Below are 13,301 nucleotides of genomic sequence, written 5' to 3' on the forward strand. Positions count from 1 at the left end.
CACTGCATCCCGCCCTCACCTCCATTCCACAGGGGAAATCGGCTTCTCCTGGCTGCCCTGCCCGTGTCCTGCAGCCCATCCCTGTCCCTGGTGTGCTGCTGGCTGTGCAGGTGACAAACCCCTGCTGCCAGGACTCCCTGTTCCTGTCCCTGGTGTGCTCCTGACCCTCGTGGTGACAAACCCCTGCTGCCAGGCTGTGTCTGTCCCTGGTGTGCTCCTGAGCCTCCTGGTAACAAACCCCTGCTGCTAGGCTGTCCCTGTGCCTGGCTTGGCCTCCTGAGCAGGAACAGCTCCCAGCACTGGCAGGAGCTGAGCCCTGCCCAGGCAGGAATGGCATCCCAGGGAGCCACAGAGGCAGGGCCACATTAGAAATCCATCCTTTGGGGTTTGCACTGGGGCCAGCAGGGTTTATTTCCTGGCTCTGCCGAGCATCCCTGGTGGTGCTGTCCCTGTCCCTCACCTGGATGTCCCCAGCTCCTCCCAGGGTTTGGGATCCTGTCCCCTTCCCCAGTCCCCCCTCCAGCTCCCCCTTTTTCTCCTCTGTCTCATCACAATGTGTTTCATGTACGTATTTGTCCCGTGGGGGAAAATAAATGAACTCTTTAGGTAGTATCATCTTTCTATGTGTAAAAATAATGATTTAATCAAATCACAGTGATTTGAAGTAATAAGAGATTCGTTGTGATTTGGAAAATCTCATAAAGGAACTATTTATATCTCTTAGAGGTATTTGCTGAAAAAGTAATTTGCTAAAGTATGAAATATGGAGAGCGTTGGGGAATCGCTAAATCTTGTCACAGCAGTGCAGTGCTTGGTCACGAGCAGGGCTGAGAAGTGATCATTCCTGCTTGTGCATTTCAGCAGCCAGTGGTTTTTGTTGGGTCATGGAATCCCCAGGGCCCTGAGCCCAGCAGGCTCAGCTCAGCTCTGTGTGGGTGAGCTCTCTGTGTGTTTTCAGTGAGAAAGGTGAAGCACAGCCCCGGGTGTGTGGTTAGAACGTTTGCCTTGTTCACCTGAGCGTTTATGGGTCAGGTTTGTCCCAGAAAAGGCTCTGAAATGAGAGAAGCATTTGAGATGTCCACTGGCACAGACAGACCCGCAGGATAGCCCTTGGGAGGTGTGGGGACAGTCCTGGCTGCTCAAATCCCCCCTGGCAGTGTCCCAGGCCAGGGCTGGAGCAGCCTGGGCCAGGGGAAGGTGTCCCTGCATGGCAGGGTGGCCTGGGTGGGATTTAGGGTGGGATTTAGGGTCCTTCCAGCCCAAACCACCCCAGGTCCCTGCTCCCAGGCTGGGAAGGAGGGCAGGGTCTGGGGGGTTCTCCAGGACCTTGGCTCCAGGAGCAGCATTCCCAGGAATGGAATGCACTGCAGGAGAGGGGCTGCACAGGGCTGGGCCTGGAGTGACCAGGGCTGGGCCTGGAGTGACCAGGGCTGGGCATGGAGTGACCAGGGCTCTGTCCAGGGCTGAGCCCATCCCACTGTCACCGCCCCCACCCTTGTCCCAGTCAATAGGAAAGAATGGTAAAAAATGTTCCCTTTTTAATAGGGATCCATATTCCTGCCTGTGAATGCAGAGGGATCATTAAACCAATCAATGGGAATGTTATTATTTGTTATTAAATCTGTAAAGGTTCGGAGTAATTCATATGGAATTCTATTACAGTTTTATCAGGACTCATTGATTTTACATTATTAAGTTATAGAGCACTTTCCCCGGAGGTCGGTGAGTTTGGCACGTGGGGAGGGTTTATTGGTGCTCTTTCCCAGCTGTATGGATGCTGTAGATCTTGGGACTGGATATCCCCTTTGAAATGCTCTTTTAATCAGGAGGAAAACCGAAACACGCAGGTTTACAGGAAGAAGTTTTGGTTGTGTGTCCATAAAAGCTGGATTCTGCCCCATCCATATTTCCCTTAGGGAATTTAATCCTATAAATGGTAATCGTAGAATCACAGAAAGGTTTGTGTAGAGAAACGGTGCTGGCACAGAAACGTTCCTAAATGACTCATTCGGTATTAGTTAGCTCCAGCAGGTGTCCCAGGAGTTTTAACCCATCATTTACTCGATCTGTGGCACGCCCAGGTGGAGTCCCTGCATCAGGACAAGCAGAGCAGGGAGGGCTGGGGGTCTCTGCCACCCCAGGGTCTCTTTTCCTGCACTTTGGTTCATTTCATTTGGGGAAGGTTTCACATCAAGCTGCAGTCCCCACTGGAGGGCTGGGAAGTGGCGTGGAGCTCCGAGTGCCCCAAGGACTCACAGAGCTGCAGCCCAGCCCTGAGGGTTCCTCCCAGCCACCTTGTGGTTTTCTTGCCTTGTCCCAGGGGCTGCCTCAGGCTGGGGCTGTGCTCTGGCCTTGGCACCCCCCTGCTGCCTCTCCTGGAGGGGGGACCTGGGTTTAACAAGCTGCATCGTTTGCTGGTGAGGCTGCAGGTGAAATGTGGGTGAGCTTTCAGCCTGTTCCTGGAGGGGCTCAGGGGCGGAGGGGCTCGGGGCTGCTGTTCCTGGAGGGGCTCAGGGCTGGAAGGGCTCAGTGCTGCTGTGTCTGGAGGGGCTCAGGGCTGCTGTTCCTGGAGGGGCTCAGGGGTGGAAGGGCTCGGTGCTGCTGTGTCTGGAGGGGCTCAGGGCTGCTGTTCCTGGAGGGGCTCAGGGGTGGAAGGGCTCAGTGCTGCTGTGTCTGGAGGGGCTCAGGGCTGCTGTTCCTGGAGGGGCTCAGGGGTGGAAGGGCTCGGTGCTGCTGTGTCTGGAGGGGCTCAGGGCTGCTGTTCCTGGAGGGGCTCAGGGCTGGAAGGGCTCAGTGCTGCTGTTCCTGGAGGGGCTCAGGGCTGGAAAGGCTCGGGGCTGCTGTGTCTGGAAGGGCTCAGGGCTGGAAGGGCTCGGTGCTGCTGTTCCTGGAGGGGCTCAGGGGTGGAAGGGCTCAGTGCTGCTGTTCCTGGAGGGGCTCAGGGCTGGAAAGGCTCGGGGCTGCTGTTCCTGGAGGGGCTCAGGGGTGGAAGGGCTCGGTGCTGCTGTTCCTGGAGGGGCTCAGGGCTGGAGGGGCTCGGTGCTGCTGTTCGTGGAGGGGCTCAGGGGTGGAAGGGCTCGGTGCTGCTGTTCCTGGGAGGGCTCAGGGGTGGAAGGGCTCGGTGCAGCTGTTCCTGGGAGGGCTCAGGGCTGGAGGGGCTCGGTGCAGCTGTTCCTGGAGGGGCTCAGGGCTGGAGGGGCTCGGTGCTGCTGTGTCTGGAGGGGCTCAGGGGTGGAAGGGCTCAGTGCTGCTGTTCCTGGAGGGGCTCAGGGCTGGAGGGGCTCGGTGCTGCTGTTCGTGGAGGGGCTCAGGGCTAGAAGGGCTCGGTGCTGCTGTTCCTGGAGGGGCTCAGGGGTGGAAGGGCTCAGTGCTGCTGTGTCTGGAAGGGCTCGGGGCTGGAAGGGCTCGGTGCTGCTGTTCCTGGAGGGGCTCAGGGGTGGAAGGGCTCGGTGCTGCTGTTCCTGGAGGGGCTCAGGGCTGGAGGGGCTCGGGGCTGCTGTGTCTGGAAGGGCTCAGTGCTGGAGGGGCTCAGTGCTGCCGTTTGTTCCTGGCTGCTCTTTAGGGCACCGTGGGCTGTGCCTTGGGGCTGGGCTGTGTGCAGAGCAGCAGCCTCAGCCCTGGCAGAGCCCAGCCTGGAGCTGGGTCACTGGCACACAGAGCAGGGAGAGCAGGCATTGACCCCGTTCCCATCTCCTTTCCAGTTTGCAAACAGCTGCCTTTGTGCTATTTTTGGCCTGCTGGAAGGACTGTCGTGCTCGTTTCCCGTGCCAGATGGATTTCCTGAGCCTCTGCTCCATCCTGTGCTGTGCCAGCCTCTGTGGCTCTCCCCAGCAGGGAGATCCTTGGCTGCAGGGCCGGGGAGGCTCCCCTGTCCCTGGGAGGTGCATCTGCAGAGCCCTGGGATGGGGCTTGGGCTGTGGGAGCTCATTGCTCCCATCCTTGCAGCCTCCTCTGCAGTGCCAGAGCAGCTGGAGTGCCCAAACATCTGTGAGATGCCCTCCCCAGTGGGATTGTACTTGTAGGATGGCAGATCATTCACCTGGAGCTCCTCTGGGCACAGCCAGCATTCTCAACCCTCCCCACCCCCGCTCTGCCTCATCCAGGTTTCAGATTTGGGTATTTGACCTCCTCCACAACTCCCTTAGTAAAGAAGAAGCTCTTGTTGTGCCTGGGCTGAGCAGGCTGGGAGGTGCCCAGGGGAGCAGGCACAGCCAGGTGAGCCCAGCACAGGTGGGATGTGAGATCTGCCCCTGGAGGGGCTGGCACAGCCCCTGGCAGAGCTCCAGAGGGGCAGCTGCCTCTGGGAGGGTACAGCAGGGAACCAGCGGGGTCTGGGGGGGCCAGGAGCAGCGTTGGGGTGCCCTGAGCAGGGTCTGGGGCCCAGGAGCTGAGGCAGGGCTGCAGGTGGAGCAGCATTGCCTGTCCATGGTTTGTGGAGCACTGCCCTGCTGTGTGCCAGGAGCTGCTGCCTGTGCCATGCTCTGTCTGAGCAGGTGAGTGCGTGCAGCTGCACGGGGAGAGGAGACACGAGAAACTACAAAAGGCTTTGTGTGGGAGCACACAGACGTGCTCTGATTGATTTGTGCTCCTGCAAACCTTGTTTGCCAGGGAAAGCCAGAGTGCAGTGGGACAGGAATAGGGGATGGATGCTGTGGAGGTGGTGCTGGCTGGCTGCTGGTTCCAGCGGGGATCTGTGAGCACAGAGGTGCTGCTGGCAGCCTGCTGAGGTGGATGTGCCTCCCCTGCAATCTGGGCAGGCCAAGAGCAAAATTAGTGTGGAGCTCAGCCCAATATCAGCTGCACCATGGCATTTATTTCCACTCCTTATTGGCACATCTCTAATCCATGCTTTTCCCCTATAACTTCTTCTAATATTGATCTGTTGTACGTTTGTCTTGCCCAGTTTGATACCTGGCAGCTAGAGTCATTTTCTGCAGGATGCAGCTGCTGAGGAAATGTGGATTTTCTCTGTTCCTGGCATGCACAGAGCGTGTGCTGGGCACTCAGGGAGGTGCCAGGCTGCAGGGCACAGCAGCCAGGCCCCAGCCCTGCCCTCTCCCCCTGCAGGCTTTGACACCTATTTCACCTCTCGCACCCTGGAGAACAACAGGAGGAACGTGTGGTTTGCAGAGTACTGGGAGGAGAACTTCAACTGCAAGCTGACCATCACTGGCTCCAAGAAGGAGGACAAGGACAGGAAATGCACAGGTGAGGAACGAACCCACCCTTGCCCTGCTCCTGCCCTGGGCATGGGCACCAGCAGGGCTTTGGTTTGAGTGAGGGGTGGCTGGAGGGGTTGGTTTGTTTGTTTTAGGTGGAGGATGGAACAATTTAGGAAGAAATTGTTCCCTGGCAGGGTGGGCAGCCCTGGCACAGGTGCCCAGAGCAGCTGGGGCTGCCCCTGGATCCCTGGCAGTGCCCAAGGCCAGGCTGGATGGGGTTTGGAGCACCTGGGACAGTGGGAGGTGTCCCTGCCATGGCAGGGGGGGGCACTGGGTGGGCTTTGGGGTCCCTCCCAACCCAACCCATTCTGGGATTCCATGATTAGAGACCCGGGAGAAGCACAACGTGCCTCTGTGACACAGAAGCCACAGCTGGTGTCACCTGCTGCCCCCCCAGCCTCCCCCCAACCCCTTCAGATCTCCCAGCAGCAGCTGGAATGTGCCATGGTGGGCGATTGCCTTCAGCTGTGATCAGGGGAAACCAGCTCACGGGAGGATTTGCTTTACTTGGGCTGAAAATTGATGAAAACTCCCACCAGAGGAGTGTGGAGGGAGTTTGGGAGCAGCTCAGCACTCCTGGACACAGATCCTGGCCCACAGGATGTGGGGGGAGTTTGGGTTGGAGCATTACCCAATGTATTTTGGTGAGCAGGAGAAATTTTAAAGCTCATCTGCCTTGCCCAAGAAGTCCCCTGGGGATTGCTGGGTGCTGCTGGGATAAATGAAGGCTTTTGTCTGTGCTGGGATGTGGTGCTGAGGCTGGGCCGGGGGTTCTGTCCCTGCAGAGCTGTCACTGGTCCGGCAGGGCTTTGTCATGTGACAGCGCAGGGATTTCACTGCACAGAGGTGCCCTTGTCATCCTCTGCCCCTCCAAATTGCAATGTTGACCCTGGCATGCCGTGGGTGGCTCTGGAGCCCTGGTTCTCAGCTGCCTTCACATGAGGAGTTGATGTGGAGGAGCCTCCGGGGGCTGTGTGCCGGTCTGTGCTGGCAGGGAGCATCAGGGAGGGTATCTGCAGAGCCCCGTGGGCTGGGGCTCTCCCTGTCCCCCACGAGGGCTGTGTGATGCTGCTGGCGTGGATGCACACTGAGATTCCTCTGCCAGCCCTTCCCCAGCTGCCGAATTCCACCTTGTGCAAATAAGAGCTGCCTGCTTGATACCGTGAGCATTGCACAATCTTTAAATTAAATCTCTTGTTAATGATGACTATCACCAGGCTCTCAGCAGCACCATTGTGCGAGACCCTTTGAAGATGTGTTTAATTCTCCAGGAGCTGAAGCAGTCTCTGAACTCATCTCGCGCAAGCGCCGATGGAGTGGGATTTTGATGTCTGTCTGTGTGAATTATATGCCATAAAAATCGTCCTAGAGATGCTATTTATTCCTCCTAACACGTCCCCTCTGTTGTGTGGTGATAACAATGAGAGCAGAGGGATCAGCTGAAGGAGAGGCGCTGGGAACAGGCACGTCTCTCCTCTGCGTGCCGAGATGAAGGAGGGAGACCAGCAGCTCTCAAACCTGCATCTCGCTGCTGGTGTCTGAAAGAGATGGAACAAGTGGGACTCTTCCTCTCTGTTCTCAGCACTCTGGTTTGGAGCTTTTTTCCCCGCCTTTGTTGCAGCTGTTCTCCTGTGAGGATGTGCCTGAAGCCGGCCCCCTGCTCCGTCTCTCAGGAATCAGGATGAGGAGCACTCGAGCCTCGAGTGGGAAGGGGGGGGTTAAACTGCTTCTCATCACCTTCAAATAGATCCTTTGGAGGCAAAAACGCTCATGTCAACAAACTGCCTTTGTGTTTCATCTTCTCCTGGCATCCCAAGGTACTCACTGCAAACCCGTGGGACAGAAGTGTGTTCTGAAACCACGCTGTGCTCCAGGGTCCCAGGTGCCAGCTGCTCCACTGCTGAGGCACACCGTGCTGCTGTGGGGCTCCTGCACATCCCCACGGGAAAAAACAACAGAAACGAACCTTCTTCTCAAGGAGGAGCAGAAATGGTGCAGTTCTCAGAGAGGAGCAGAAATGGTGCAGTTCTCAATGAGGAGCAGAAGTGGTGCAGTTCTCAGAGAGGAGCAGAAATGGTGCAGTTCTCAATGATCAGAAATGGTGCAGTTCTCAATGAGGAGCAGAAGTGGTGCAGTTCTCAATGAGGAGCAGAAGTGGTGCAGTTCTCAGAGAGGAGCAGAAATGGTGCAGTTCTCAATGAGGAGCAGAAATGGTGCAGTTCTCAATGAGGAGCAGAAATGGTGCAGTTCTCAATGAGGAGCAGAAATGGTGCAGTTCTCAATGAGGAGCAGAAATGGTGCAGTTCTCAAAGTGCAGTTCTCAAAGTGGTGCAGCTCTCAAAGAGGAGCAGAAATGGTGCAGTTCTCAATGAGGAGCAGAAATGGTGCAGTTCTCAATGAGGAGCAGAAATGGTGCAGTTCTCAATGAGGAGCAGAAATGGTGCAGTTCTCAATGAGGAGCAGAAGTGGTGCAGTTCTCAAAGAGGAGCAGAAATGGTGCCGTTCTCAAAGAGGAGCAGAAATGGTGCAGTTCTCAATGAGGAGCAGAAGTGGTGCAGTTCTCAATGGTCAGAATGGGGTTTGTTTTTACTTCCCATGGTTTTGCTCAGGCAGCACAGAGGGGCTCATGGTTTCTTGCTGCCCCCGTGTTTTAGGCTGGCTCTCCAGCCTTCCCTCCGTGGGACCCCCAGGATGTCCTGACAGCTCTGGGCTGGGGGGTCTCTCCTGCCCCTTCCCCAGAGCACCCACAGCACTGCTCCTGCTGCTTTTGTCTGGAGCAACTCGGTGCCTTTTGGGAGCTTCCTTCTCCTGCAGAGTAATTAATAATTGAATTTCTATACTCCCATCACACAGGAGCTGCTCCTGGAGCCTGGGGTAAAGCGTTCTGCCTGACTTCTTCAGCTCAGCCTCCGAGGGGGAAATATTCCCCACAATAACGTTGAAGTTGGAATTAAAACTGTGCCCGTCACCTTTGGTTTATTCCTGCCTGAAAATGGACGTTGGGCCTGATTTGCTGCTCACTGCAACAGGGTGACACAAGCTGGAGGGAACACTCTTCAGCCAGGCCGATTGATTTGGATATTTGCTGGTTTTTTTTGAAGTCTGAACAATACTTGGTCCATAACATTTCATAATCATAACATTTGCTCTGCAGGCTCTTTGCTGCTTCAGATTTGGGTTCAAATTCTAATTGCAGTAGAATCTCTTGAGGAGGTACCTCAGCCTGTGTTTTGGTGAAGGACAGCACACTCCCAGCTGTAAATTCAGACATGTTGGGGGTGAGCAGTTACATTTGGCTCCATATCTGGATTTACTGTGCACAGCTGATGTTTAATACCCAGCTGAGTGGCTGTTCCAGCACAGGGAAGCATTCTTGTTCTTGGAAATCCTATTAAGATTTAAAAATCTTTGCTGTTTTCGTGTTTGGACACCATTACATTGCTCTCAGGTTTCTCCAGGTGTGTTTTGCTCGGGTTCCTCTCCAGATCTCTTCACTGCTGCAGGTTTTCCCCCTGCTGTGTGTGCCCAGCCGTGCTTCTGGAACTTGCTGTGGCTTATCAGTGCTGGTTGTGTGCAGCATTTCAATCCCAGATACCTCCCCTGGCATCCCTTCCTGCTGCATTGCTCATTTGGTTACAGAGCTGAAACCACTTAAAAGCATTTTCCTTGTCAGGCCTTGAAATCCTGATAAGTTCTGTAATCAATGAGAGGGAGTGAATAATGAAAAGGATCCTGCCTGGAACTTCACCAGCTGGAAACTCACTGTTTCTGCTCACTTGTTTGCAGGATTTCAGGGCTTCCGGAGGAGCTGAGATGTAAAACTGGGGGGTTTTGGTAAAGGGTGCCTCAACCATGGAATCCTGGAACGGGTTGGACTGGAAGGGACCTTAAATCCCACCCAGGGCCACCCCTGCCATGGCAGGGACACCTCCCACTGTCCCAGGTGCTCCAAACCCTGTCCAAAGCACTGCCAGGGAGTTAGGGGAGAAAGGGGACAGTGACAGGAGCGTCCCGAGGTGCCGTTAATTGCCCGTTAATTGCCCGTTAATTGCCGGCGCGTTCCTCAGTTCTCCGCAGCCCCGTCGGTGGCTTCTCTGAAGCGACTCTTCCTTCCCTTGATCTCGCTCTGAGCTTCAATTAGAGGCTGGGATTTGTAGCAGAACAAGCGCCAGGTTTAATACCGGCTGTGCCTTGTTTTGAGCGCTCCGAGCCTCACAGCCGGGCTCCGGGACGTCCCCGCGGGCTCCGGGATGTCACTGTGGGCTCCGGGACGTCCCCGCGGGCTCCGGGATGTCACTGTGGGCTCCGGGATGTCACTGCGGGCTCCGGGATGTCACTGTGGGCTCCGGGATGTCCCCGCGGGCTCCGGGATGTCACTGTGGGCTCCGGGATGTCCCCGCGGGCTCCGGGATGTCACTGCGGGCTCCGGGATGTCACTGCGGGCTCCGGGATGTCACTGCGGGCTCCGGGATGTCACTGTGGGCTCCGGGATGTCCCCGCGGGCTCCGGGATGTCACTGTGGGCTCCGGGATGTCCCCGCGGGCTCCGGGATGTCACTGCGGGCTCCGGGATGTCCCCGCGGGCTCCGGGATGTCACTGCGGGCTCCGGGATGTCCCCGCGGGCTCCGGCATGTCCCCGCGGGCTCCGGGATGTCCCCGCGGGCTCCGGGATGTCACTGCGGGCTCCGGGATGTCACTGCGGGCTCCGGGATGTCCCCGCGGGCTCCGGGATGTCCCCGCGGGCTCCGGGATGTCACTGCGGGCTCCGGGATGTCCCCGCGGGCTCCGGGATGTCCCCGCGGGCTCCGGCATGTCACTGTGGGCTCCGGCATGTCCCCGCGGGCTCCGGGATGTCACTGTGGGCTCCGGGATGTCACTGCGGGCTCCGGGATGTCCCCGCGGGCTCGGCATCCGCGGCGCGATCGGGCAGCATTTGTTTCCCGGATTATGGAGAGCGACTCGCGAGCTGAGCCGGTGATTCTGGTAGCAGTGACGGGGCTTTGGTCATGGTTTATTCAATAACGCTGCAGCCCAGAACGTTTCATGGTCCCGGCTGAAGGCGCAGCTCCTTCAGGCTGCGCTGGTGCCAGGGCAGCGCTGTCCCGCTGTCCCTGAGTGTCCCCGTGTGCCGGGGCAGCGCTGTCCCGCTGTCCCTGAGTGTCCCCGTGTGCCAGGGCAGCGCTGTCCCGCTGTCCCTGAGTGTCCCCGTGTGCCGGGGCAGCGCTGTCCCGCTGTCCCTGAGTGTCCCCGTGTGCCGGGGCAGCGCTGTCCCGCTGTCCCTGAGTGTCCCCGTGTGCCAGGGCAGCGCTGTCCCGCTGTCCCTGAGTGTCGCCGTGTCCCCGCAGGGCAGGAGCGCATCGGGAAGGACTCGCACTACGAGCAGGAGGGGAAGGTGCAGTTCGTGATCGATGCCGTGTACGCCATGGCCCACGCCCTGCACCACATGAACCGCGACCTGTGCGCCGACAGCGCCGGGCTGTGCTCCGAGATGGAGAAAGCCGGGGGCAAGCGGCTGCTCAAGTACATCCGCAGCGTCAACTTCAACGGTGAGACACGGCCCCGGAACCTAGGGACACCCCTGTCACCTACTGTTATCCCCCTGTCACCTACTGATACTCCTCGGTCCCCTACTGCCCCACCCCCCATCACCTACTGACCCCCTTGTGCCCTGCTGATCCTCCCTGTCACCTACTGATATCCCTCGGTCCCCTACTGACACCCTCTGTCACCTACTGCCCCCCCAAATCACCTACCGACCCTCCTCTGTCCCCTGCTGCCCCCTCTCCATGGGGTTGGGCAGGGGTGGCTCGGGGTGCAGATCCTGCTCCCCGGTGCCCCAGGGGATTTTCCTGGTGCCAGGGTGGGGCAGTGGGAGCTCTGTTGTGCTGCTGTGTGGGACAGGAGCAGCATGGTCTGTTCTGCTGCTGCTCTCTGGCCATCCTCCTGCCGGGGAGCAGCCCTGCTGGTCCCTGAGCTGGGACCCCCCTGCTGGCCCTGCTTTGGGGGGCCTTGCCCTCCTCGCAGAGGTGCTGCCATCAATGCAGCCAGGCTGTGATGGAGTGAGGCTGGATGTGAGTGAGGAGCTCAGTGTGCATTTTGTGATCATGTCCTTGAGGACATAAAGGCCCAACATATGGGAGACTTTAAACCTCAAGTGCTCGCCCAGTGAAATTCTGGAAGTTTTGAAGCGCAGCTGTGTTTTTGCCAGTGAAAAGCTGAGGATGCTGTTCATGGGAGGCCCTCGGGTGCCCAAACTGCCATGGACGTGCCCTGAGTACCAAACTCCTGGCTGGTGACACCTGTGTCACTCCTGGCCTCCTCTCCATAATTCATTCCTCATCTTGCAGTGATTAAGAGATCGAAACCCTGCACATTCAGCCAGGTTGTGTCTGGGTTTGAGGGCTTCCTGCAGGTGTCAAGTGCCCTGTGTCTGCGTGGGGAGAAGCAGCTCCTTTGTTGGGAACTGAATTAAATTGTCACAGCTCTGCATGAGCAAGGAGCTGCAGCCTGGAGACTGACACAGGTTCTGAACTGCTCAGTGGGCTCAGCAGAACCTGGGAAATCTTAACAGGAAGAAAATAAATCCTAAATGATCAAACACCAGTTAAATAACGACATGTTTTAATGATTGGAAGATCAAGGGTTATTTCTGAAATGCCTGTTTCCTCTCTGCCATGAGGTTTTTGTACATCACTTTTAATTAATTTCATTATTTCATGAAAGGAGCCTGAGCTGAGGCTGGATCGCTGCAGTGATGCAAACCAGGACTGACAGACCCTGCAGACAGGTGGCACAGAGGGCTCCAGAGCCTCACCCAGAGGTTAAGGAGGGCTGGCCCTGCTGAGCAGAGCCCTGGCTGGAGCCCAATTACTGCGGCTTCAAAGGCAGGAGAGGCACACTCGTGCCTGCCCTGGGGTTAGCAGTGCTTCCCTCGCCAGCTGCTCCATGGATCCCACCTCCCCCTGGGGCTGTGGCACCTCAGCACAGGCACTGAGCAGGGTGTGCTCCTGTGTCCTTTCAGCACAGACTGTGAGCAGGGTGTGCTCCTGTGTCCTTTCAGCACAGACTGTGAGCAGGGTGTGCTCCTGTGTCCTTTCAGCACAGGCACTGTGAGCAGGGTGTGCTCCTGTGGCACCTCAGCACAGGCACTGTGAGCAGGGTGTGCTCCTGTGCCATTTCAGCACAGACTGTGAGCAGGGTGTGCTCCTGTGGCACCTCAGCACAGGCACTGTGAGCAGGGTGTGCTCCTGTGGCACCTCAGCACAGACTGTGAGCAGGGTGTGCTCCTGTGCCATTTCAGCACAGACACTGAGCAGGGTGTGCTCCTGTGCCATTTCAGCACAGACACTGAGCAGGGTGTGCTCCTGTGCCATTTCAGCACAGGCACTGTGAGCAGGGTGTGCTCCTGTGCCATTTCAGCACAGGCACTGTGAGCAGGGTGTGCTCCTGTGCCATTTCAGCACAGGCACTGTGAGCAGGGTGTGCTCCTGTGCCATTTCAGCACAGACTGTGAGCAGGGTGTGCTCCTGTGCCATTTCAGCACAGGCACTGTGAGCAGGGTGTGCTCCTGTGCCATTTCAGCACAGGCACTGTGAGCAGGGTGTGCTCCTGTGCCATTTCAGCACAGACTGTGAGCAGGGTATGCTCCTGTGCCATTTCAGCACAGACTGTGAGCAGGGTGTGCTCCTGTGCCATTTCAGCACAGACTGTGAGCAGGGTTTGCTCCTGCCTGCCCTGTCCTGAGCTGTGGTGAGCTGGGACTGTGCTGTCCTGCTGGGACTGTGCCTTTGGGATCTCTGTAGGGCCCCAGCCCATGGTGCTCTGACTTTGGGGTCTCTGCAGGCCCCCAGCCCTGCTGGGACTGTGCCTTTGGGGTCCCTGCAGGCCCTCAGCCCATGGTGCTGTAATATCCTGCTGGGACTGTGCCTTTGGGGTCCCTGCAGGCCCCCAGCCCAAGGTGCTGTGCCCCCCTGCTGCCCCCACGGCCATCCCAGGTCCCTTTCAGTGCCTTTGCTGGGGTTTGGGGTGGCTGTGCTGTGTTCTTGGCTGTGTCCCCCGAGGGTTTGTCCCTGCGCTGGC

At 57.7% G+C, this 13,301-nt stretch overlaps 1 protein-coding gene across 3 annotated transcripts in view; it reads left to right on the forward strand.

The window, feature by feature from the left end:
• Window positions 1-13,301, forward strand: part of GRM7 (glutamate metabotropic receptor 7) — a 193,852-nt gene that overhangs the window by 119,855 nt on the left and 60,696 nt on the right. For 2 of the 3 annotated variants that reach the window (XM_030956622.1, XM_030956623.1), the window contains exons 5-6: window positions 5,068-5,208; window positions 10,568-10,768. In XM_030956622.1, coding sequence (XP_030812482.1) covers window positions 5,068-5,208; window positions 10,568-10,768 — 342 coding nt within the window. The remainder of the gene's footprint in view (window positions 1-5,067; window positions 5,209-10,567; window positions 10,769-13,301) is intronic. The other variant, XM_030956621.1, reaches the window with a different exon arrangement.

Source organism: Camarhynchus parvulus, chromosome 12, assembly GCF_901933205.1.
Source record: "Camarhynchus parvulus chromosome 12, STF_HiC, whole genome shotgun sequence".
NCBI lineage: Eukaryota > Metazoa > Chordata > Aves > Passeriformes > Thraupidae > Camarhynchus > Camarhynchus parvulus.